Raw genomic sequence first — 24,318 nt, 5'->3', positions numbered from 1 at the left:
CGTTGGTCTGGGTCGCGCATTTTCGGAGCGGTCCTGTTGCACAGCGCCCACAGCAGGCAGCTCGAGGGAAACCCTTCACAGTGGTGGCCTGTGCACCCAGAGGTGCTGCCAGGGCCCGAGGCGAGAAGTGGAGTGAGTGGAACCGGGCCTGCCTGCACGGAAACAGGCTGAGGACAGGGCTGCGGGCCGTGTGTGTGGGAGCAGCACCCAGTGGGCGGAGCCTGGGGGGTGTTCTGTCCCCAGGCCGCAGGCTCCCTAAGACTCAAGCTCTCCCACAGGCCCCACAGGGCAGCCCTCGAGTGGGCGGGAAGGTCCTTGCCACCCCAGGTGTGCTCGGGCAGGTGCATGGCGGTGGGCTCCTGCCTCTTGGTTTTCATGGCGTCCTGCCCCCGAGTCTGGAGTCCCTGCGTCCCAAAGCTCAGGACGTGGTTTCTTCTCTCATCTCCGCTGGGGCCGTTCACTGCAAGTGACAGAGCCCCGATGTGGAGGAGCTGCTGCCAGGAAGCTCAGGTGGCAGGGGCACCGGAGGCAGGTCCCCATCCCGGGGCGCCAGGCTCTGCTCCAGTGGCAGCCGGTCCGGCGTCACCTGCTGTTCTGTACAACCGACCCGGGGCCATCCTCAACCGGAACATGGGTCCCTGGCCATGGGACAGCTCCGTGGCCCGTGGCCAGGTTCCAGCCGCAGGCCGAGTCTCCTCTGGCCTGCCGAAGCCAGCTCTGGAGGCAACCCTCTCAGTGGAGGGAATCAAATGACGTCAGATTTGGGGGCTTTTGAAACAAAGGATTTTTATATTTCTCTCTAACTTTACTTTTTATTTTAGAGAGGGAAGGAAGGGACAGAGGGAGAGAAACATCAGTGTGAGAGGAAACCACCACTGGCTGCCGTCCGTGCTCACCCCGCCCGGGGACCAAGCCCACACCCGTGCCCTGACCAGGGACCTGGGACCTGCCGCTCTGGGGACGACACCCATCAGCCGGGACTGTCCCCTCTCCTCAGAGAGAAAGACTAGAACTCCAGCAGCCCTCTCGCCGTCTCTTCCTTTCCTCCCCAGCCACGCGCTGAGGTCTGCTCTCTCACAAATGGGGACAGAACACGGCCGCGCTCAGTGGTACGCACGCCTGCGTCGGTCTGTGGAATGAGTGGCGCCCCTGAAGGCTCAGAGAGCAGGAACGGCATCTGGGTGGGAAGCAGAAGCCCTTCCGGCCGCCTGCCTAGAGCAGTGATGTGCAGACCTGGATTCCCGTCCAATGGATTCGCCCCGCACACCACACCTCCCTGTCACGTAACAAAGTCTGTCCCTGTCACGAGGTTCACCCAAGGGGTTCAGCACGAGCTGAATGGGTGTCAGAAGCAACACAGATGTGTTTGGCCTGGGGGAGGGGAAGGGCAAGGAGAGGAAGAGAAGTGAGTCTCGCTGCACTGGTGTCTGCCCCCTCCAGGTGCCCTGGACGCGCAGGCACTGGGCGAGGATGTGTGGGCTGCGTTTGCCGCTTCTCTCCGGGGTACTCAGAAACGACGGAGAACGCAGGCCGGCTCCCGGGGACAAACCGCAGGGACCCGTCTGTGGCCGCCGTCCAGACGGCACATCGGGCCCACGTTCACGGCGGCACAGAGCCGCGGGTCAAGCTGGCTGTGTCGACACTCTGCCCAGTGGGCGCGACTCTGGACTAAGGACACACGCCCCTGGCTCCCAGTGCAAGGTCCCCGCTGGGACCAGCTCCCCCACTGGGAGACCAGCTCCCCAAACACGCCCAGCCTAGGCCAGCTTGAGGCACTGCGTGTTGAAGCTGTCGCCCTCTCTGCCGGCGACGGCCTCGAGCAGGGCCTGCTTCTTCTGCGAGCTGCGGGAGGACTCCAGCTCGTACATGGTGCTCAAGTTGAAGAGCACGCTCTCGTGCAGGCAGCGCCCGGGGTCGCGCTGCACCATGGCCTCCAGCCGCCGCAGCGAGTCCTTGAGTCGGCCCAGGTAGAGCAGGCACACGGCCGCGTTGTTGGTGGCCTGGGGGCGGGGGACGCCCGTCAGGCCCCGAGCGCCGCTCCGTGTGCCTGGGGGGCATTCGAGGAGGGGCCTCCCCCGACCCCGGCCACCACCCAGGGCCAGGGGCCGACAAGGCTGCCGGTGGGAGACCTACCACTCAGAGCGCCTTACCACGGCATTTGTGGGGTCAATCCTCAAAATTTCTGTGAAGAATCTGTGGGCTTCTGCAAAGTTATTCTGACCGAGGTGCAAGAAAGCTCTGGAACATAAGCGACAAGTGCAGTGTCCATCAGCTGAGGCCAGGACGCTGGTGTGCACCCCAGAGTCAGGCAGGCCGCTTTCCTGTATCACCCCAAGCAGGCGGGGCTTGTGCCTGCCACATGGACGGCGAGGGGGCTGTCGCCTGGACCCCGGTGGGCACTTTGGGTAGAAATTGAAGCTGTTTTGCCTTTAACAACTCAGGCGGCAGGATGGCATGAACAACTCCTTCCTGCCCGACCATGGCCCCTGCCCAGCCTCCCTGTCTGCTCCTGAGCGGGTGTCCCCGGGTGCGGCTATGTCTCGGTGGATGCGCCCTGCGCCTCGCCACCACGAGCAGTCCCACACAGGCCACGCCCAGAACGGAGCAGAGGGAGTGAGGACACTCAGAGAGCCACTCTGAGGCAAGCGGGTGCTGGGAACGGCCAACTGAGTCCTCTGGACGACCAGGGAAGGTCTCTGAGCACACGTGTGTGGCCAAAGGGACGTCCCTGAGATTCAGGAAACAGCCCGCCAGCTCGGGTCTGGGCCCCGGCGCCCCGGTGCCGGGACGTGGACACGGGAGCAGACCTCCCGCTGAGAAGGCGCACCTGTTCATCAGCACCACCGTCTCCCCCTGAGGTCCGTCTCGCTTCTGCACCACCTTCTCCACCTCCCGGAAGCACTTCTCCGCCGTTTTTATGTCCCCGATCTGCTTTGACAGGGGTGTTTGGTCAGCTCAGGTGACGCACCCACACCCTCACACACAGCTCCCCAACATCGCATCATGGAGACGTTCACGCATCAGGCAGGGCAGGCGTCGTGACCCTCTAGTTACTGCGACTTCTCGTAAAAACTGCAGAGCCACTTCGGACATGGGGGGACCCAGCTCCATGCAGAGTGCTGGGACCTCAGACACGGCCCCGAGGCTCCGACCGGCGAGCCCGCCCTCCGTGGACAGTGCCGTGAGCGTGGTTGTGGCAGACACGCACCGCCCTCCTCCCCAGAAGGTCTGGGCAGGCCCCTGCCCCAGCAGCTCCGCGCACCGGGACCTTGACCCTCCCGCCCGGTCCACCTGGTCCGGACTGAGCTCCCCGTCTCGAGAGACCCACTCCTCAGTTCCACCAACTGCTGCTGCAGCGTCCTGGCCGCTCACCGCCTGCCCGTGGTGCCTGCACGGTGCAGCACCCACCTGCAGGAAGATGCGGCCGATGCCGCTGAGCAGCTGTGGCTCCTGCTCGGGGTGGAACTGGATGACCGAGCGGTACGCGTCCACTGCCAGCACGTAGTCCTGGGGAGAGCAGCCGGAGACGTCAGCAACAAGGTCACTCTGCCCAGGCACCCGCAGGCTTCCTGGGACGAGAGGACCCCTGACGCGGGAGCTGGCGGTGAGCCCTGGACCCAGTGACAGCCACTGGTGTCCCCAGTGAGCGCCTGCCTTGTCTGCCCACCCGCACAGCCAGAGACCTGAGCCCCAGCTCTCAGGGGGACAGAGGCTGGCCTGCCCTGGAACCAAGCAGGAAAGACACGGCTCCAGGCCGCAGTTAAGGGCCTGGCACTGCAGCCTCTCAGGTGAGGAGAGGGTGGGTGGCGCTCTGAGGACGCAGAGCCTCGCCCCCACCCCGCCCACTGTGCTGAGGGGCTGCTGAGGATGCGAGCTGGGGCACCCCAAAGACCGAGGGGCACCCCAGTGCCGCGCACACCAGCCGTGTGGGGACGGCCCAGTGCTGGCCCCAGGCAGCGGGTCCCGGCCACACCTCTCTGTGACCAAACAGGCTGAGCCCTGAGGCTCTGTGTGTGGCCCTGTGCCCAACCCCTCCCTGTGCCCAGTGCGGTCCCCATCAGGTCAGGAGGGGACCACGTATGGACAGCAGGGCTACTGTGTCAGGGTCAAGCAGAGCCCTGCAGGTGCGCCACCCACTGCACCCGGAAGCCTGCCTGCCTGCTCTGCTGGGGGAAAACCCAGCTTGGGGCAGACCTTGGGGCAACACGGGGGGCACCCCCCACCTGTGCTCCTAATTCCCCAGCAGCTTCCTCTCAGGGGTGACAGACTGCCTGCTGCCAGTGCCCCACAAGGGGGGCCCACTGGGCAGGGCTGCACGGGCTGCAGAGGGCCTGCCGGAGGGAGATGGACAGAAGAGACAAGGAGACGAAGGGCTGGCCGCCGAGCTCAGCCTCTGCCACCTGACCAGCACTGCCCTTCGGGGGCTGCTAGCGCAGGCTTCCTGCGTCAGGTCCACCCAGACGAGGACTGATGCCCCCCAACACAGGGAGGGCAAGGGCCACCCTCCAGGGGTGTAATCCAGAGAAACCCCAGACAGAGCGAGGAGGGTGGGGAGTCGGAGCAAAGCTCTGCTCTAATTGCCGCAACCCTGGTCTGCGAGGTTGAATCTGGCAACGGAAACCCTCCACACCGCTGCCCTTCCCGGGGCAGCAGGCCCCAAGGCTCTGAGCCCCACACACCCCGCCCCGTCCTTCCCAGGGCGCACGCACCTTCATCAGCAGCAGGCAGTTGGCCATGGAGCAGGTCGCCCGGCCCAGGCGGGACCGCCACAGCTGCACGGAGGCTGCAAGAGAGGGCGGCGGTGAGTGCACACAGTCTGTGCCCAGGCCGGCCAGCACCGCCCAGATGCTGACATGGGCCAGCCACACTCTGGGCGCTGTACAGGGCTTGGCCAGGAAAGGAGCAGCGGGAGGGCAGTCAGTGGCCAGCCTCAGGGCCAGCGTCGGCGCCCTGAGAACCCCTACCCCTTTGACGGACCGTGAGCAGGGCCTGTGTCCCAGCCTTTCAAGTGGAGACAGTCTCCTGGCCCTCCAGCTCAGAGCTCTGCCTGGGTTCTGGAGACAAGAGAGCATGGAGGTGCTGCCTGGATGGTCACGGCGCCTGCAAACCGCACACCTGAGGCAGCACCGGGAGGGTGACGCCCCACAGCGCGCCCGCACCTCGGCTGTGCTGGTTGTCCCCACCCGCTTTCTCCCCGGACTGCCCAAGCCACCCACCGCTGCATCCTGGCCTCAGGCTGCCCCATTCTCCGGTCCCCGCTCTGTCATCAGCATCTTGCCACTGATCCCAGCTGGACAGTCCCCCAGCAGCTGCTCTGGGGTGGGGGCACGAGCCCAGCCCCGGCCGGCCTCATCTATGTGCCTGCTAGTGGTCAGGGGGAGGTCAGCTCTGGCGGTGAAGCGGAGGCCAAGCCTCCGTGCTGGTGATGATGGAGCTGAGGCCTGGACTGGCCAGGGTGGGGGAGAGTTATGTACCCTTGCCCGGGGCAGCAGGCCCTGGGCCCCACGGCGGGGGTTGGGGGGCGTTGACTCAGAATCCTGAGCAGCAGGAAGCAGGGCACCATCTGACTGTCGGGCATGTCCTGGATGTATCTGAAGGCCCACGACGGGGCCAGCTGCCTTTGCCGGACCTGCCTGCTCCCTACAGGACCCTCCTCCTGACGTTGGGACGCACGGTCGGTGTCAGGAGGACGACCGCCTGGTGACCCTGCTGACTCTCGCAGTGCTCATACTCGAGACCAGGGGCGCCTCCTGCCAGAGTTCAGGACTTGCCTGACCCCAGCCGTCCACAACTACAAATACACTAGCTGCTCGTGTTCCCCTTACGACGTGACTGGTGAGGGGACGCCCTCTGCTAGTGAAGGTGGCTGTGGACTGTTAACGAAGGAACTGCAGACGGCGACCTTCCGACCCCTCCTCGCTGGCCCTGCCCCTTCGCCTGACAGATCTGCTCTTCGCTGTGATGCCACTGAGCGGTGGTGACGCTCTGCTCGTTCCCACCAGGCTGGCACTGTGGTGAGAGCGCGGCGCCCGGGGAGGGACCGGAGCTGGGGGTGGCCCTTGTGGACACACCAGGGACACATTACTGGGAAGAACGCACCCACATTCCTGGTGGTCACGGGACTTCTCCAGCGAAGGAGCGAACCCCAGCTGGTGTCGGCGGCCCCCCGAGGACCAACGCGTCCTGCTGCAGCGCTCCCCGCTGCTCACCCCTCTGCAGGCCACCTCACCCACCCCCCACATTTCTCTCCTTGGGGTGAAGCTTCGCAGGAGGGCTGGCACTTGCCAGTGCAATCTGGGACGGGCAGCGGCCACCAGAGCCCACTCCCAGCCCGGCGCCCAGACCACGGAGGGGACACAGAGCAGGACAGACGCTGTGGGAACAAGGGATCCTGTGCAGAGGCGCCGCCCTGCTGGGGTGGGAGGTGAGGGCCTGTCACGGGGGTGCCACCTGCGCTGGGCTCGGAAGCTGATCGGAAGCTTGTTCCCCTCTCGCTCTCCAGACCCCGCAGCCAGGGTGGGAGTGGGGGGTCTCAGCCTACAGGCCGCCCCCCTGCCCGGCACTCAGGACAGAGCCCTGGTCACCACTGGCCTCGCCGAGGCTCTGCCCGCGGGGACCTCCCTCCTGCTGTCACCCGTCCTGGGACTCGGTGGTGCCGGCGGGTCCCCTGCACCCAGGGTGCCCTGAGTGAGGCCGCACTCAGTCCTACTCTTCAGGACCCGTCACGGGGAAGCACTGGCGGGGGGGGCCCCCCCAACAGGGAGGAGCCTAGAAAGGGCCGGAGCTCCCCAGGGGCCAGGCGGACCCCGTGGGGCCCCACTCACCCTGCCTGTTTTCCGGCGTGAGGGTGCCCACGCTGCCGTCCTCGGCCAGGCCCTGCTCCAGGTGCGCCAGGACCTGTGGGGTGTCACACGGGAGTGGGTCACCAGGAATGGTCTTGCTTCTGGGCGCTGTCACCACAGAGTCCAGAGGAAGCACCCGCTCTGTGCGAGGACGGGTTTGTGAGGAACAAGCCCCTCAGGCCCACTGCCAGCCTCACCGACTGCCGCACTGTGGCTGGCGGTCCACCCCAGCCAGGACGCACTAGGCTTGGGGGACAGGACACAGGGAGGCAGGGGGACCTGGGAGCAAAACCAGCCACAACCAAACAGCTCGGGTGAGCGGGAACCACAGTGTGAGCACAGACACGGCGCAGCCAAGTCGGTGACCACCCTGCAGACAGACCATACCCGAGTCAGCTCCAGCCTGCCCGCTGAGCCACCAGGCTGACCAGCAGGGAGGGCAGAGAGGAGGAGAAGGGAGGGGTAGGGGGGCGGCGTGACTCTCAGCCTGAGCCCATCCCTGAAAGCAGCGGCAGCACTGATACGGCAGCGGTTTCCAAAGTGCCCAGACCCTGCCTGGGGACAGATGGGCAGGAGTCAGGGGGCCCCAAACAGGGCTGTGGGGCTGGACGAGGCTCTAGACGGGGCTGCTCCGTGTGGACAAGAGGCTGTGACTGAGCTGAGAGACTACACCCAGCCCCGCCCACCATGGGGGCCCTCGGGTCAGCCACACACACGCCAGCTTCCCAGCAAACCTCCTCAGCCCATGGGGACAGCCACACCTGCCCTGGACACCAGGAGCCGGTGGACATGGGTGCACACACGATCTGGAAGCTGTGGTTTTGAACGGCAGCTTCCGCCCCCTGCCCTGCACTCCTAACCAGCTCCAGGCCACACCAGTGCTGACGATGGCCTGGGACCATGGTCGGGAGGAGGGAACCGTGTGCCCGTCCCTTTGGCAGCTGTCACAGGTTGTCATGGGGTGGGGTGGGTGGATTCAGCATCCTGGAGCAAGCGTGGGGGCCGGCACCAACCCGAAGACATGACCGCTCACTCGCATCCCACTGGAGTCCAAACAAGGGTGACAGCAGGTCCGCCTGGGACAGCTCGGCGGACTTCTCTGCGAAGTCCTGGGACCTCCTTGACCCCAGCAGGGGCCGAGGGGACCTCAGAAAAGGAGGCTTTCCACAGGGCGAAGCAGTCTCCCGGAGCTGTGCCAGGCCCCTCATGAGCGTCAAACACTCCGACGCCAGGCAGTGGGCCAGCTGCTGGTCTGCGTCCCTGACCGACACACGGCCCAGAGGCAGCCTTACCTTGCTGCAGACGGCCTTCACCCGGTGCAGCCGGTCCAGCGACTCCTGGGGGCTGCCCAGGTACTGGTGCAGCTCTGCGTGCAGGATCCGCATGGAGAAGGGGACCATGGAGCCTGCAACCAAGGTCAGGGCCGTCAGAGTGGCCTCGAGGCCGCAGGCTGTAGGCCTCCCTACATGCAGGCAGGAGCCCGTGCAGGCTCCAAGCAGGAGGGGCGACAGAGTCATTCTGTCACGGCGCACATTCTGGGTGGGCACCAGAGGGCAGGTGGGTGGCGGCCACTCCCACAGCAGTGCCCCAACTGCACCACCGATCACACCAATCACACCGCCTGCTGCGGCACAGCTGCCCGCCTCCAGGGCAGGAAACCGGGACACAAGCTTGTCAGGGGGGCTGCTGGGCTCTGGTTCCCCAGGAGGCCCTGAGGGCGGGTCTGCCAGCAGCTGAGGGGCCCAGGGAGCACGGTCCGGGGCCCAGGTCCCAAGGACACGGCTGTAGACCAACTCTGAGGCATTGTGCGTGCATGCATGTGTGTGCACGTATGACTTAGGAGCCGAAGTTCAATTTCTTGGTGGGTACAATCTACTAAGCCTCACGCGAGAAGCAAATTGACCTCAACAGGCCAATGTCCATTTCAAAAAGTAAATTAAGAAGCCTTCCAAACAAGCAAGCATCGGGCCCAAATGGTTTCACTGGCTAACTTTACCAAACCTGTAAGGGAGAAGTGGTCTCAGCTCTCTAAATTCTCTCTCTGGAAGTGGAAGCAGAAGGTGCTTCCTAACTCATTCTGACGCCAGAGCGACTCTCTTACCAAAGCCAGACAGAGACGCTACGAGAAAGAAAGTTACAGACCAGTGTGGCTCACAACCGTGGACGCGGAACTCCTCCACAAGTGCACAGGTCGAATCCCAGGGGGCAGAATGAATTACAGAGGATGAGCAGGGGACTCCTTCCAGGAGGCGGGGTTGGTCCAACACTGAAAACCCAGTAAGGGAGCCCCTCCCGTCAAACAGGCAAAGCCACAGGGAGCGTCAACAGATGCCCAGAACACGCGACAAAATACAGCCCCCGCCCAAGGTAAAAACTGTCAGCAAACTGGGACGGAAGACAACTCCCCTCACTTACGAAAGAACATCCGCCCAAACCTGCAGCCGACCCCACACAGACCCCACACAGACCCCACTCAGACCCCACACAGGACGGTGAGACACGGACGCTCTCCCTGTGAGGCCCCGACGGCGGCAGGGCCCTCTTTTCCCGCCGGGGAGCCTCGCACTGGGGATGCCAACTGAGGCGGCGAGGAGCGAAGACACGCCCAGAGGCTGGGAAGAAGTAAGTGAAACTCTTTGCGATGGCACAGGGTTACCCATGCAGAAAGCCCCAAAGAACTCACAGGGCCACACACCGAAGTCCGCCGGCCTCCGACCCCCCAGCAATGAACAACTGAAGCCCGAGCCCGAGAGCGCGCCCTCGCCACCGGCACCAGGAGAAACAGGATGGACACAAACCCGGCAAACTGCACGCGAGACCCAAGGAAGGAGAACTGGAGTTCCAATGACGGAAACCGAAGAGCGTCCGCGTGCGTGGGACGTTCCGTGTCAGTGAGCAGAAGACCAAACGCTGTCACTGGAAAACGCCCTCCCAGCGACCAGCCACCCAGCGACCACCCATCATTGAGTCCTGGGCACAGGAAAGTGTCAGCTGCAAACCCAGCCTGAGCCGGACACCTGCTGAGAGGGCATTAGTTTGGCATGGAAAAGACGAATTTGCAACAAGAGCTTCAATTCGCCTGCTGTACGTCACTGTATGTCACTTCTCCCATCACCTATGGTCGCATGTCAATGCCATGTTCTCAAATTTGGAGGCGTGACTTCACGCTTTTGGAGGGAGGGCACGAAGGACACACGGCCCAGCGACAGGCCACCCTTCCTCGCCCAGAGGAGCTGAGTCAAAGGGAGAGTGGAGAGCAAGTGTCCCGTTAAAGTGCCCGTCCGGTCAGTTTCGGTCTGCCCTGGTTACCCGTAAGGGTAACGTCGCGAAACAAGACCTCCGTGAAATCAGTGCAGCTCTCATAACTGGCACTGAACACACAGATCTGAACTTGGCTTTGGAAGAGCACAGCCTTTCTCAGACAAGGCACTGCAGCTGGCCTGGCCACGCCCACCTCCAGGGACAGGGCCTGGCCCCGCCACCCAGCAGCATGGGGTGGGCTGAGTCGAGAGGAGGAGCCGAAAGGGGGGCAGAGGTGGAGCCTGGGAGGAGCAGAAGGGAGAAGAGACAGGCGCCAGACGCCCGGGACCCTCCGTCCCAGTGGTCTGGCCGCTCTGCCGCAGCCCACGCAGCCAGCTCACACCTGTGCTCCTGGGGCCGGGAGCAACAGCAGGGAGCTGCCGGGAGTGTCTCAGCGCTGCTGTTCCCTCGGATGCCAAACACAAGAGGAGCCTGACTTACTCACCATTCACTCCGATCTTGTGAGTGTTCTGAATGGGTCAACTACACCCAGTGTTCAGTGACGTACATCAAAGCTCATTCGTTCAAGTTATTTGTTTGCACCACTACAGCCTCCTTTTCAAAACCCATGTAATGAGTCATTTGCTTGTGCAATGCAAGCTGAAATGAAATGAGGGAATCGAAATCCCACACTTGTGCTCAACACACTGCAGAGAAGGAAAGCCGGCATGCACGTGGCCCATCATTGCGGACGAGTGTGAACACACTGCCGTGAAATGCATGTCGGCTTGTGCCTGTTCCATAAGGTACACCGACTGCTCCGAGGCGCACAGCCACTCCCTCGCCCGCACCCCAGGGCCGCTGTGCATCAGGCAGCCCCAGCCCTAGTTGGCTCGTCCTCAGGGCGAGCATCCTCCAAGTGGAGGGGCGGCAGGTGGGACATGAGCCCAGCCCCACGACTGGGTCCCTGCTGTGTGTTACAGGAGGCTCGGTGCCACCGCTGTCCTCATACTTGTGTGAGCTTGTGGCTGAGCTGTGGGCTGCGCCACAGCCCAGGACGGTGAATCAGGGTCCACAGGGGATGGGCCACCTTCAGAGCAGTGGGCTGGGAAACCACACGGGGCAGGCTTCCCCTGCTCCGGGGCCGTTCCCACGGTCTGCCGGCTGGGGTGTGACTGGTCACTGGGGTGACAGCTCCCCTCCCGGGGTCTGCGCCAGCTGTGTCGGTGCGCCCCCGGGTGAGGGGCAGGGCCGGGGGGGACATGCGTGGTGCACTCAGCAGGGTGGGGAGCGAACTCTCCCTCGCCGAAGGGAGACAGGCTGTGCCGTACAGGAAGCACGAGAACGCCCCTCTTCATTACGAGCTGCCGGTGTAACTCACTGAACGGAAACACTCCCCCACCCCCATCCCGCAGCTCGGCCGGCCATGCCTTCTCCCCTTGGGCACCTTCCCAGTGCAGAGGCCGAGCCAGAGCTGCAGGGCCAGCAGAGGTGGCGGCTCCCCCTCCTGGGGCCAACCCTGCTCACTGCCCACTGGGCGAGCCTCAGATGGGCCGAAAGGCTGGGTGAGAAGCTTACAAGCAGGAGAGGTGACCCCAAAGAACCAGGAGAGGGGGGTGCCTTAGCAAACTAGGCCCTGACAGGGTTGGCGGCTGCAGGGGCTCCCGGGAGCCGGAGGACGGGAGACCACCTGAGAGAGGGGCCCCCAGCATCTGACTAGAGAGCAAAGCAAGACGGGCTCTGCCGGGCACGTTCACGGAACCTCAAGGCCACCGCCGCCAGAAGCCTCTTTGTAACCCCTGCCCCTAGTGCTCACTTCCGCAGCCCCAACAACCACGCCACACTGCCGCCCAGGCCCACGGAGGGGCTGCACCCAGATCAGAACCAGGCAGACGGGGGCGGCATGGAGTCAGCCCTCACGCCAGGCCCGGCTGCTGACTCAGGGCTGGTGCCTGGGAAGCGGCCGCAGTGCGCACGCATGGAGGAGCCACACGCGTGTCCAGATGTGCAGTGGAGAGAACAGGCAGCGAGGGCCCTGCCTCTCGAGGCTCGCTGCCAGGCTGGGGGGCGGCGCCGCTTACCCCTGCGCCCCGGGTACACGTGCGGGTAGTACTCGTAGTAGAGGTCTGGCTGGTCCAGGCTCCCGAAGGGCTCGAACTCCACCTCCGCGTTCTGGAAGAGGCCCAGCTTCACCAGCAGGGCCAGCCGCACGAACCAAAGCTAGAAACACGACGGGACCGGAGGCTGTCAGAGCCATCGGACAAGGGCCGGACGGCCTCTCCTCACTCATCTGCACGACCATACGTCTAAGACGCCCAGGGTGGTCTCACCCCACCCGTCCCAGCTGGACACCGGGGCAGGGCGCGTGCGCAGAGTGGGTGCACTGGGCAGCCGGAAGCAGCCCCGCCTCCCCAGAGGGGGCCACAGGCTGGGGTGGGGAAGGGCGAGGGGTGGGAAGCAAGGCGGCCCCGGGGCCTGGACGCCTCGGGGTCGGGGTGTCTGGGCAGGAGGAGGCCGCTCAGAGGGGACTGGCCCAGCGGGAAGAGGGCCACGTGGGAGCCGCGGCTTCAGGAAAACTCCAAGTCAAACTCGAGCTGCGGAGTCGCTAACACTGAGGTGAGAAGCTTCTCAGAAACGCACCGACCGGACCCCGTCCCCAGCAGCAGAGGGCTCAGAGGCAGGTGGTCCTTGCAGGGCAGGGCCTCCGTGGGTGGGGGCAGGGTGGTGGGAGGACCCAGCTGCGCCAACAAAGACTACCTAGCACTGCTCACTGAACAAGTGGGAACGCGCTCCGGGACTCAGGAGAAGGACCACCGCAGATGTGAGCAGGCAGGGCTGCAGGGGTGGGGAGGTGGCCTGACTCCTACCCACCAGCCACTGTGGGCGCAGACCCCGGTACGGGCTGCCTGAGCACCCCCACCAGCCCGGGGACTCTCCCTGAACACTCCCAGGGAGGGGTGGGAACCCAAGCCCTCGGCAGCTGCTCCTCACTCTCAGACCCGCTTCCCTGTGTTCACCACGCTGGTTTCTGCACCTTTCACGCGAGAACACCTCGTACCACACTGGGGAGGGCACACCCCGACGAGGCGCACGTCCCTCCCTGAGGGTCCCCGTTTTCTCCGAGGCCCTGCCCCCATGCCCGTCCAGCCTAGCGCCCTGTGATCTCGCAGGGCGCCTGTGATCGGCACAGCCCTGCACCTGCTCCATGAGACTGGGGGCTGGGTTTCTGGGCAGAGGGACGAGTGCGGCCCACACTGTGTGTGCACAAAGGGGGGGGGGGCTTGGGTCGTCTCACGTGGGGACTGAACTCGGGGTGTGGAGATCGTGAACTTGGGAACTGTTTTCAGACTGTTCTTACTGTCACAAAAGGTCCCAGCCCCTCGCTGGCCCCGCCCCGACACGGCAAACCAGAGCACAGCGCGGTGTCCAAAGGGGCTGTACCTGCAGCGAGTCCGCCGTGTGGCTGGTGGGCAGCCCGCTCTTGCCGTAGCCTTGGCCGTGGGCCGTAAGGAGGCGCCCGCACAGGTCCACCGCTGCCCTCCAGTTTCTGCAGCTCTGCAAGACACAGCGGGACATGACCTTGTCAGCCCCCACATGCACAGGGGCCACTAGGCAGCGGCCCGGTAGAGGGCATGGTGCAGGGCAGACGGTCAGCGCCACACACACCAGCAGCAGGAAAGGTGCCCGGCCCAGGCCCAGCTCCAGGGCAGACCCCTAGGACGCTGGAGTCCAATGCAGACGGGACACAGGAAGGGGGTCCTGCTGGGGAGCTCCCCACTGCCCCAGACCAGTCAAAATGAGTTGTTCCCCAGCAGGATAGCTCCGCCACACGGTTTCTACCGGTTTAAAGGCAGTCATTTAACCGGAGGTTGTGCGTTGGCTACATTCACCTGTATCTGAAGGTCTGTTGTGTCTGTAGGAGGTTTCATGTGTTTAATATGGTTGTATTTCATTAGCGTAAAAAAACCCACAATGCTGATGCTGCCCGCTGCAGGCTGGGCCATCGGCAGGGCTCACAGTCCCTGAGCCCGAGCTGTGGCCTGCACGGGCACTCTCAGCATGGAAACAATCAGACCACTGCGTGTGCACGAGACCAGGGAGAGCTGGGCTCGGTGCCAGCCTGTGGAGCAGGTGAGCGCAGCGACCGTGTGCGGTTCTGCATGCGCTTCCGTCCAGGCTCATCGTCACCAAGTCACGCTCCCAACACAGCCTGCGGCTCACGGGCCCATCACGGCACTTTGTTTTCTCAAGACCAAGGGACGGGGGCACCAGCAGAGCCCTCGCTGCCCCGGACGAGAGCCATGTCGGCAGCTGATGCGGCCGTGGGAGGGTTGACCTTTTCAACCCCGCCGCTCGGTCACCAAACAGGCAAGTCTACAGACCCCTCCCTCTGCAGAGTGGAGCACCAGTCTTCCCTTCCCAAAGCTTCTCCACCACAGGGGCATCAAACTCGTGTTCCCTGGGGGGCCACACCAGCCTCTCGACTGCCTGCAAAGGGCCAAATGCAATCTCAGGACTGCGTGAGTGTAACTGCTCCTTAACAGGCGAGAGCTCGTTACAACAGCCACTGCGGGGCCACTGCGGGGCCCGGACCTGCAGCAGCACCTGCCCAGCAGCCCACGCAGTGCCAGCAGCCCGGCCCCAGCACCCCCGTGCCCCACAACGGCCCCTGCATGTGGGCAAAGACCGCCCTGCGTGCTCCCGGCCTGCCCGCCCGCACAGAAATGACCTTTCTCTACAGAGTATTTTTAAAGAATCAACGTGAAATCACTGATCTCTAGTTACTGTATTTGATGAAGCATATCTAATCGAAGTATACGCTGCTTCAAGTAATCCGATCCCTTAAAATAACGGCTTTTAAGCTGATGGGACTCACAAGTGTGTTGGCGCGGTGCTTTCTGCCCACGGGGCCGGCGTCCAGCAGCGCCACACTTACGTGCAAGGGCCCTGGTGGCGTGTCCAGGCAGCCGACTCTGGGGAACGCACCGCAGAGGCAGGCGGGGCTCACGCGGACACAAGCGTGTGGACCGAGCACGCTCACTTACTATCAGCTGCTTCAGCCCGACGAAGGACTGCTCCACCGAGCTGGCACTCAGGACCTGCCTCTTCGCTGCGGCTTTCTCGCCCAGGAAGCGGAGCATCAGGTCTTTCACCGCGTCTCCCTGGAAAGAATGCGGGAAAACATGTCGGGACGATAAAACGCTACCTAAACACAGCTAACCGAACCCGACAGCGGCCGACGCCTCTTCCGCCCCCTGCGGCTGGTGTGTGTGGGTCACAGAGCAGTCAGGGCACAGGAAGCTGCGCCTGACCAGGCACTGGAGCACGGCCGTCCTCCACCGACCGTGCACTTGAGACCTCTCGTTCTCCGGAAGGGGCAGTGTGTCCCGCAGCACCACCTGCACCGGCTATAACAGAGGCCCAGGGTGTGAGGTGACACCGCTGGGGATGAGGGGCGGGCGCTCTCTGGGAGGGGCACTGGCAGGGCGGCCGGGTGCACAGGGCAACACGTAAAACACTGCCCCACGGAGCCGACATGCCCGGGAGGTCAGAAAAGCTGCCCTGGCGCCCGGGGAAGGGGGCGGGGGCAGCGGGGGCAGCAGGGTCCAGGTCACGGGTCCCAGCCTGGGCCCAGGCACAAACCCTGTGCTCAGAGAGGCCGCACCCCCACTGTGTGGGGCAGGCGCAGAGGCGGTGGTCACTGAGAGCGGGTGACACAGTCCCCAGGCCTAGGCGCATGGCCGGCTGCTCTAGAATGCGTCAGTGGGTGGAATAACAGGGGTGCAGCCACGTGGCCCTCACGGCTGTGCACGCAAGCAGGTCTTACAGAGCCCAGTGCGAGCTAGAGCAGCAGAACCAGGGAAGGGCAGGTCACACCTGCACACGCAGAAGCAGGGACAAGCCAGTTCGACTCCTCCCTGGCCACAGCTCTCAGTTCCTTTGACCAAAATGCAAATACCTTTTGCCCTGAAAGTGCGCTGACACGTTAGCAGAAGTTCCTGAGAGGTGAGCACACGTGTGACTAGCATCTCCCCTACGAAAGCCCAAAGAGGTGACAAGTCACCTTAACTCGACCGGCTGCTGGGCTGTCACTCGGCCGCAGGCAGCAGCCCAGGCTCCCGGGCTTCACTGCACCCCCGCCTGGCACTGGGGCGCAGGAGCACGCGTCTCCGGGGCCTGTGGGGAGCCCTGCTGCTGCAGCTGGGGCGGGATCCACCTGGAACCTGCCGCCTCCTCCCACTCGGTCAGCCGCTGGGTGAGGGCCCCCAGCACACGGGCGAGGACAGGTGTGGGGGACACCATGTGAGCCAGCCAGGACTCCTCGTGGTTGGCAGCAGGGAGGACCCCCGCTCCTGCCAGAGGTGTTTGTGGAGGAGCAGGTGGCCGGGGCCTGCCACCCTTCTGGCCGTGGGGGGACAGCCCTAGCGGTCCCTTTTTTACTTTAACAGCCATAGCCAAGACAGAACCGAGAGCAGCTTCACAAACTGAGGACTTCACTGTAAGGGACCTGAGCAGTCACAGGCACCCGACCCAGGCCCCACAGCACTGCCCCCCACAGCCCGTGAAGACACCCAGCTGCCCACCGGGGTGTCCCGCCCTCTCACTCCAGGGAGAGTGAAACGCTGCAACAATACAGCAAATGACCCCGCACTGCGGACTGCGGGACCCGCAGCCATTCGGAAGACACTGGGACGGCCCTCAGAGTGGCGAGCACAGTCACTCATCACCCAGGCTTCCAGGGGGACAGGTCAAAAGGCCCCCAAAGCAAAACCTGCTCTAACTTACCCTTAAAAATAACCTGAAAGAAAGCAAAAGAAATGCACATGTAACCTACCTTCTTACTGGAAGTACAAGTCTTTTTTAAAAGAGAAAACAAAATATACCCAACACAAAATCCGCAGCATCCAGCCTCCAAGCAAAAATAACGAGAGACCCGACAGAGCAGGCACGTGCCCAGACCAGCGCCGCTCAGGGGGCTGGGAGGTGCTGAAGGTCACTGCCTCTCGGGCTCTCCCTCCTCAAGGACGCCTGGGCCATGGAGCTGCAGCTGCCTGCGTCTCCAAATGGACGGTATTCTGGACGGAAGGAACTCGGGCCCCGCCCAGGGTCGGGCCGGCCTGGCCCAGGGTGGCAGGTTATTCTCTGGGTGCCCCCGTCCCAGAGGGGGTGGCTGTGAGGCAGAAGCCTGCCATTCCTGTGACACTGTGCAGCTTTTGTGCCTGACGTTGTTTTAGTTCATAAACTAACCCTGTAGAAATATATAATTAAAACTAACACAGGGAGCCCTGGCTGGTGTAGCTCAGTGGATTGAGCACAGGCCTGCGAAACAAAAGTTCAAGGTTCGATTCCCCGTCAGGGCACATGCCTGGGTTGCAGGCCAGTTCCCAGCAGGGGCCAGTTCCCAGCAGGGGATGAACCAGAAGCAACCATACATTGATATTTCTCTCCTTCTCTCCTTCCCCTTACCTTCTAAAGATAAAAAAAATTTAAAAAAAAAGTCTAACACGGGGAAATGATGGGAGAACTCAGGTGTTAAAGAGTTTAGCCTTACTGATAGTCTTAGGTGACTAAGGCATGTGGAAAGCTGTTACCCCCAAATTGGGAAGCTTTTAAATAAAGACCCCTTTCCTTTATCACCAAACCTTTGCCTCTGGAGCTCTGCAATGAGGGGGGCGGCGGGCAGTGGTGGGGCCCCGCTGGTTGCTTGGTAACATGCTCGCCCTGTGCTATCTCACATCTGGTTGCTACTTTACCAGTAAAACGTGAACCTCATTACACATTCCAGTGTAATATCATTTCCAAGACCTGCATAAACATTCCAGTGCCAAGATAAGTCCAGAAGTTCCAACCAGCCCCCTGCCAATGGGCTTTCGACTGTTTCGCACGCTTTGCGACTAGCAGCCCCGCCCTGACGCACACCCCTGAAGCCGGCTCCTGGGTGCCAGCAAGGTCACTTCCTTCTACAAACTCCTGAAAGCAGGATTTGGGTGCAGACTTCCAAACTCTACTTTGAAAGGTCTGCACTACACTGAGGCGCCATCAGGGCTGCCGGAGGCCGGCTGCTCTCCCACAGTCTAACAAGACACAGTGATTCTAAGTAGACACTGGAAAATGGAAATAACTTCACCACCCTAGTGAGACGGAACTGACACTACTACTTACTACAGACAACACTTACATACTTTCACGATTTACTACTTTGGGGGGCATTCTTGCTTCTCTTACTGAACCTCTGAGACCTTTCTCTACATCAAGCACATAACATACAACACAAACGTTTTTCTCGAGATTGAAAGAAGTGAACGGGGGACCTGCCCTCCTGGAGCCCAGTGTCACAACTAACCGGTCACACGGTCCGGAGCCGCTTCAGAGCCGCGTGGGAACCGTCTGCCTTGCCAGTCCGTCTCTACCACCAGGACAGGACCCCAGCTCCCCCAGACTGGGGAGATGGACGGGGCTCTGATCACCCAGCCACCTAACAGATTCTCACGACCGAATTCGGGTGCGTCTTGGAAACAGGACTTTCCAACGGCTCTGGCCTGCACACTGCACGGGCACGAGGCACAGACAGGTGAGAGGACCAGGCTGGGACACGGGAGCCTCCGTCTCGGGGAGGAGAACTGAGAGCAGGCGATCCCGTTGGAAACCCCAGGCCTCACCTGGATGTTGTCGAACTTGAGGCCGGGCATGGTGAGGTTCTCCTTGTCTATGAACACCGTGCTGTACTGCTGGGCTGCTACTGAGTTCAGGATGTCTCTGGTCCCCTCCCCGGGCAGCCAGGCGTCGCTCCTCCGGTCCATCTCGCTCATGCTCAGGGCGGTGGCGAAAGGGTCCTCGCTACCCGCAAACACAGCCTGGATCTGGGAAAATGGCTTTGGAGACTGAGGGATTTCCAGAGAGGCCACGGAGACGGCCGGCTCTGACCTCTCCATCCCTGCGGGGCAGGGCTCGGCAGGACCCAGGGGGGCCCCTCCCACCGGGGAAGCATGTGAGGACAGCGGTTCTGGAACCGCAGCACCTGCGTTGGGGTTACTGACAGAAATGAATGTGGACGTTGTGAACGAGTCAAAGAACTCGGAGGCCAAGGAGTTGGTGTTGGCCGTCTCTCCAAAAAACGTGCTTAGGCTGGGGCTTGGCTGGACCACCGGGGGAGGGGTCTTGGTGGCCGGCTGGCCGGCACTGCTGAAACTAGGCGACTTCACCACCTGAGACTGGAAGCCATCCTGCAGAAAGGGGGGCGACGGGGCGGCCGCAGGCTGTGACTGGCTGAAGATGGTGCACACGGGCACGGGCTCATCCCCGGGAGAGGGCTGCCTGGAGGACGGGCCCTGGCTCCTGGAGCCCGAGTCCCCTGCGCCTTCATCCGCACAGGTGCGCGGGCCTTTCCCTTCTCGCCCCAGGTCCTCCTCCAAGGAGGCTCTGCTCTCGGGGGTCTCTTGGGAGACATCCTTAGACGCTTCATCTCCATCACTTTCGCTGTCCTGCCCCGGAGCGTCGGCCGCACCTTTATCGACGGCACTGTCCAGTCTGTGATCGGTGCTGCCTTCAGTGACATCCTGCACACCGCCCAGGTCACCTGCATCGTCCTCGCTGTTGTTGGGAGAGTCGGAAATGAGGACGCTCTCCATCATGTGCTCACTGAGCTTGTCTACAAAATTGTTAGAATCCTCTGACGCGGTCTCGTTCTCCTCTGACCCGAACTCGTCTCCGCCGAGATCGATGGTTTCCTCCTGATACAGCAGCCCCGGGTCCTGTGGAGGCGCCTGCGGGGTGGGGCTCTGGGCGCGCCCCTCGGCCGCCCGGGGCTCCGCGGTCAGGCTCGGGCCCTGCACCTCCTCCATGGTCTCTGGAACAAGACAAAACCCAGCTCAGCAGCTTTCCATCTCAGTTGCTGTTGGACTTTTCTCCTCTTATTAAGATTGCCCTTAATTCATAAAAAGGGCAAATGTCATTATAATGGTGCACACGTCACTACACATTTGTCTAAACCCACAGGAAGTCCCACAGCAAGAGCAGCCCGGGTGTGTCCACTGCGGACTCTGGGTGACGACGACGTGCCAGTGCAGGTCCCCACGGCCCCGCTGGTGGGGATGCTGCGAGTGGGGCCGGCGGAGGGACGGGGGTCTCCGCACCTGCTGCTCAACTCCGCAGCGGACCGAAAACTGCTGTAGAAACACAAAGTCCATTAAGGACTGTTCGTCTGCTCTATGTTCACATCAAAATGCAAAAGACACCATTTCTCCAGCCATGTTGCGGTAAAAGACCCATAACATGATAAACTTTACCTTCCTAATAATTTCTTTTTATTTGAAAAGGTTTATGTATTTATTCTTAGAGAGCGGGGACAGGAGGGAGAAACACAGGAGAGACACTGATCAGTTGCCTCTCCTGTGCCCCCGACCAGAGACCAAATCCATAACCCAGTCACGTGGCCCACGGGGAACCGAACCTCGGCCTTCACTCGGCGGGATGATGCCCGACCCACTGAGCCACGCTGGTCGGGGCCCAGTCCCTTCTAAGTGTGCAGCTCAGCAGCAGGAAGTGCAGTCCCGCTGTGCGACCACCACCACTGCGCACCTGCACAGCTCCCCTCACCTGTGAAACAGACCCCGCCCGAGTCAAACAACTGCCCGCTGCTGCCCCTTTCTCGGCCCCTGGCAGCCACCACCCTCCTTTGTCTCTCAGCTGGAGGACCCTAGGGGGCTCGTATAAGTGGAACCACACAGCATGTGTCCCCCTAGGACTGGCGTGTTCCACTCAGCCTTTGATCCACAGGTACATCTGCTTGTGGGAGGCGTCAGAACTCCCTTCACTGTCAAGGCTGAAGAACCAGCCACTGGACAGATGGACCACATTTGCTGGCCCATTTTCCTGCTGACGGACACTGAGGCCACTCTCATGTCTTGAGTATTGCGAACACGGCTGCCGTGGACCTGGGTGACCGAAGGTCTCTTCGAGCACTTGCTGGCAAATCTTCGGGGTACACACCCAGAAGTGGACTTGCCAGATCGTGTGGCAATTCTACCTTCAATTTTTGAGGGACCAGCAAACTATTTTTGTGGTTACACTATTTTATATCCCCACCAACCACACACAGGACTTCCATTTCTCCACATGGCCACCCTGTCCATTTTGTTTACTTGCATGCGGCCATCCCAGAGGGGTGTGGTCCCCTCCTCTAGGAAATGTTCCTAAGACCCCTCAACCGTGACGATCTCCCCATCCTCCTCTGAGCTTGACCGGTTGGGTGCTGAATTCTGGGAGTGTGAGACGGGAAAGGGCAGGCCTGCTCACCAGCGTGTGCTGATGGCTGCCTCCAACCCCACGAGAGGACACATGCTGGCGCTTTCCTGAGCCGGCACCGCTCCGACTGCAGTTACCTAACTTCTTCCCTGGCCCTCAGAACAACCTGGATGGGACTTGGCTTCTCTCTCACTAGCCCTGTGCTTTGCAGCAGGCTCTATAGCCTCGATAAACTCCTGTGTCCTCATCTCCAAAGGGAAGGAAGTGATAGCAGCCGTTTTGTGGGGTTGTTCTGCTGGACCTATGGAAACTACTTATCTGATCCACTTATTTTTCTCCCCGCCAACACTTTCCTCACAGTGCCCCAGATTAGCTGTCCCTCCTTCTACAGCCTGGACCACCCCGACGGCCAAGAACAGGACTACTTTTCCTTACAGCAGAAAACCAAAGTGCAACATCGTGGGGAAGTCTCTTGTCCAGCGTAGTCAGTCACTAATTCCCCAGTGTTGACACATATTCATCTAGTAATTATTACCTTTAAATGACAAAAGAAACAAAAGCCTTTTTTCTTGTAATGTTTGACAGCAAGCTCGGACTACTGGTGACCTGGGGACGTCAAAACGTGGGTGCACCCCCACAGGAAGGCTTCTCTCCGGGTCGTCTGGCTCTAAAGTTAACGACTGTGAGAGCTGCACATACATAGGCACTGTGGTTGCAATCCTGGCGGCGGAGCAGGGGACTAACACCATGTCAGGACGGCGAGGACCCTGCAGAATTGGGGAACGGACTCAAGGAAACAGCGGCACACTGTCTGCATCTCTGCTCCGCTCCCACCCCATTCACTGGGCCTGACTCTGTGTTCTCTGTTGACACTGTCAGAGTCCCCTAGGAAGCATCCCCTAGCAGCCATAAAAAGGTAGGAACCAGGGCCCAAGAACATGGTTTTGGGGTGCGAGTCTTGTGGGGGAGTGAGAAAAACAGAAGCGCGTTGGAGCCGCCTTCGGGCCGGTGGCTCCTTTTCAACAGGTGAGTTCTCGGTGTCGACTGCATTGCGTGCTGTGGGTACCTCGGGTCCCGACGCGGCTTTGGAAGGGACAGGATGGGCCGTGACAGCCCACGTTGCCTGGGGACTTAAACGCTGGCACACACCATTGCCTCTGCCCTCCCTACTCCGGGGATGTGGCGGGCAGGTCCCCACGCGCCACCAAGGGCCGGAGCCGGGCCTGGGTCCCGGACCCGTCAGCTGTCTCTGCTACCCACGGCTGCCCCGCGAGCGACGCGCCCCACACCCCGCTGCGGACCCGGGCCGGCGCAGCGGCGCCGAGGGACCGGCCGACCCCAGCCCTGCAGCCCGGTCCTCACCTGCCACACGCCCACAGGGTAGGGGACAGGGTCACCTGCGGCAGCAACCAGAAGCCGGGAGAAAGTGAAGGAAGCCCGGAAGGGGGAGTGAGCGCAGCACCTCCCGCAGCGCATGCGCGCAGGCCCAGCGGCGGGGCTCGCGCATGCCCAGTGCAGGAGCTGGCGCCTCCACGGCCTGCTGGCGGGGCTGGAAGCACAGCATTCGACTCTTCTGGGCGCCGGGGGGCGGGGCCTAGGCCTCAAGGTGTGATCGCTGGGCAAGAAATGGGCGGGGCGCGGTGGCCCCAGAGCTGGGAGTGGAACAGGAAGTTATCCTGGGGTCGGAGGCTACTAGCGAACTCCGGTCCGAAGGGCAGCTGGGGCGGGGGGGCGCCGGGGGGGGGGGGGGGCGCCGGGGAGGAGGGGTTTTCGCTGCTCTGCACTCTGGGCCAAAGCACCCTAGAAAGACTGTATTTTCAGGGAGCTGTGCCTACTACCTGTATATTCAGCTTTTCCTGCCGTGCATTTGTACTATTTGAATAATAACATTAATAGTAAAAATGGTAGTAATAATAATACCCATAGGACCCAGACCCCTCAGTCATCCAGCAAATAGCCATCCAGCCTAAACTCTGCCCATCACAAGGCCTTAGGCGCTGGAATACAACAGAGCAAGGCCAGACCCAGCCATTTCTTCTTCTTCCTTTTTAATTATAAAAAAATTTAATTTATTTTAAGTATATTTTATTGATCATGCTATTACAGTTGTACCAATTCTTTTCTCATTACCCCCTCCACCTGGTACCCCCCTTCCCTCCAGCATTCTCCTCCCTTAGTTCAAGTCCATGGGTTGTGGGTGTCAGTTCTTTGGCTTGTCCCTTTCCTATACCATTTTTAACTTCCCCTTGCCTATTTAGTAGCTACCAGTTGTGCTTCTTGATCCAGGTACCTTTTCCACTATTCTCCCCCATCTGCCTCCCTGCCAATAACCCTCCAGGTGATTGATGCCCACACCTACAGTTCTGTTCCTATTCTGGTTGTTTGATTAGTTTGTTTTTGTTTTCTAGATTCAGTTGTTGATAGTTGTGAGTTCGTTGTCATCTTAATAGTCATCTTAATAGTTTTGATTTTCTATTTCTTAAATAAGTCCCTTTAACATTTCATGTAATAATGTCTTGGTGATGATGAACTCCTTTAACTTTACCTTATCTGGGGAGCACTTTATCTGCACTTCCATTCTAAATGATAGCTTTGCTGGATAGTGTAATCTTGGTTCTAAGTTCTTACATTTCAACACTTTGAATACTTCCTTCCAGCCCCTTTGTGCCTGCAAACTTTCTTTTGAGAAAGCAACTGACAGTCTTATGGGAACTCCTTTGTGGGTAACTATCTGCTTTTCTCTTGCTGCTTTTAAGATTCTCTATATATCTTTAACCTTTGGCATTTTAATTTTGATGTATCTTGGTGTGGTCCTTTTTGGGTCCAAACTGACTGGGACTCTCTGTGCTTACTGGACCTGCATATCTGCTTCCTTCACCAAATCAGGGAAGTTTTCTTTCATCATTTTTTCATACAGGTTTCCAATTTCTTGCTCTTTCCCTCCTCATTTCTGTGCCCCATGATGCCAACGTTGAGCTGCTTGAAATTGTGC

At 61.3% G+C, this 24,318-nt stretch overlaps 1 protein-coding gene across 3 annotated transcripts; it reads right to left on the bottom strand.

Moving 5' to 3' along the window:
• Window positions 1-1,743: 1,743 nt before the first annotated feature.
• On the bottom strand, window positions 1,744-22,839 carry TRAPPC12 (trafficking protein particle complex subunit 12). Of its 3 annotated transcripts, XM_053666969.1 has the most exons (13): window positions 22,689-22,839; window positions 21,862-22,093; window positions 18,743-19,929; window positions 15,128-15,244; window positions 13,524-13,637; window positions 12,164-12,302; window positions 8,135-8,247; window positions 6,825-6,897; window positions 4,710-4,783; window positions 3,409-3,507; window positions 2,828-2,928; window positions 2,151-2,238; window positions 1,744-2,000 (listed from the first exon to the last, which is right to left on the bottom strand). In XM_053666969.1, the coding sequence occupies exons 1-13, from the start codon at window positions 22,800-22,802 to the stop codon at window positions 1,758-1,760; spliced, it is 2,694 nt and encodes an 897-aa protein (XP_053522944.1). In that variant the 5' UTR covers window positions 22,803-22,839; the 3' UTR covers window positions 1,744-1,757. The 3 variants fall into 3 exon arrangements, with proteins under 3 accessions (XP_053522944.1, XP_037007635.2, XP_053522943.1); XM_037151740.2 differs by lacking the exon at window positions 21,862-22,093 and having other exon boundaries at window positions 22,689-22,776; XM_053666968.1 differs by lacking the exons at window positions 21,862-22,093; window positions 22,689-22,839 and adding an exon at window positions 21,762-21,861.
• Between the last annotated feature and the right edge of the window lie 1,479 nt (window positions 22,840-24,318).

The sequence above is a fragment of the Artibeus jamaicensis genome, unplaced genomic scaffold (assembly GCF_021234435.1).
Source record: "Artibeus jamaicensis isolate MK-2021 breed Jamaican fruit bat unplaced genomic scaffold, CSHL_Jam_final contig_465, whole genome shotgun sequence".
In the NCBI taxonomy this organism is placed as follows: Eukaryota; Metazoa; Chordata; class Mammalia; order Chiroptera; family Phyllostomidae; genus Artibeus; species Artibeus jamaicensis.
The sequence above is the reverse complement of the archived record's forward strand: the minus strand, read 5'-3'. Positions and strand labels throughout refer to the sequence as shown.

What these genes read in the sequence shown, in the direction of transcription:
- TRAPPC12 (XM_053666969.1), bottom strand. Translation starts at nt 22,802, where the DNA reads ATGCGCTGCGGGAGGTGCTGCGCTCACTCCCCCTTCCGGGCTTCCTTC. An exon ending in ACCCTGTGGGCGTGTGGCAG is followed by an intron (nt 22,094 to 22,688) that starts GTGAGGACCGGG and finishes CCAATTCTGCAG; the next exon opens with GGTCCTCGCCGTCCTGACAT. An exon ending in GTTTCTTTTGTCATTTAAAG is followed by an intron (nt 19,930 to 21,861) that starts GTAATAATTACT and finishes GTCTTGTTCCAG; the next exon opens with AGACCATGGAGGAGGTGCAG.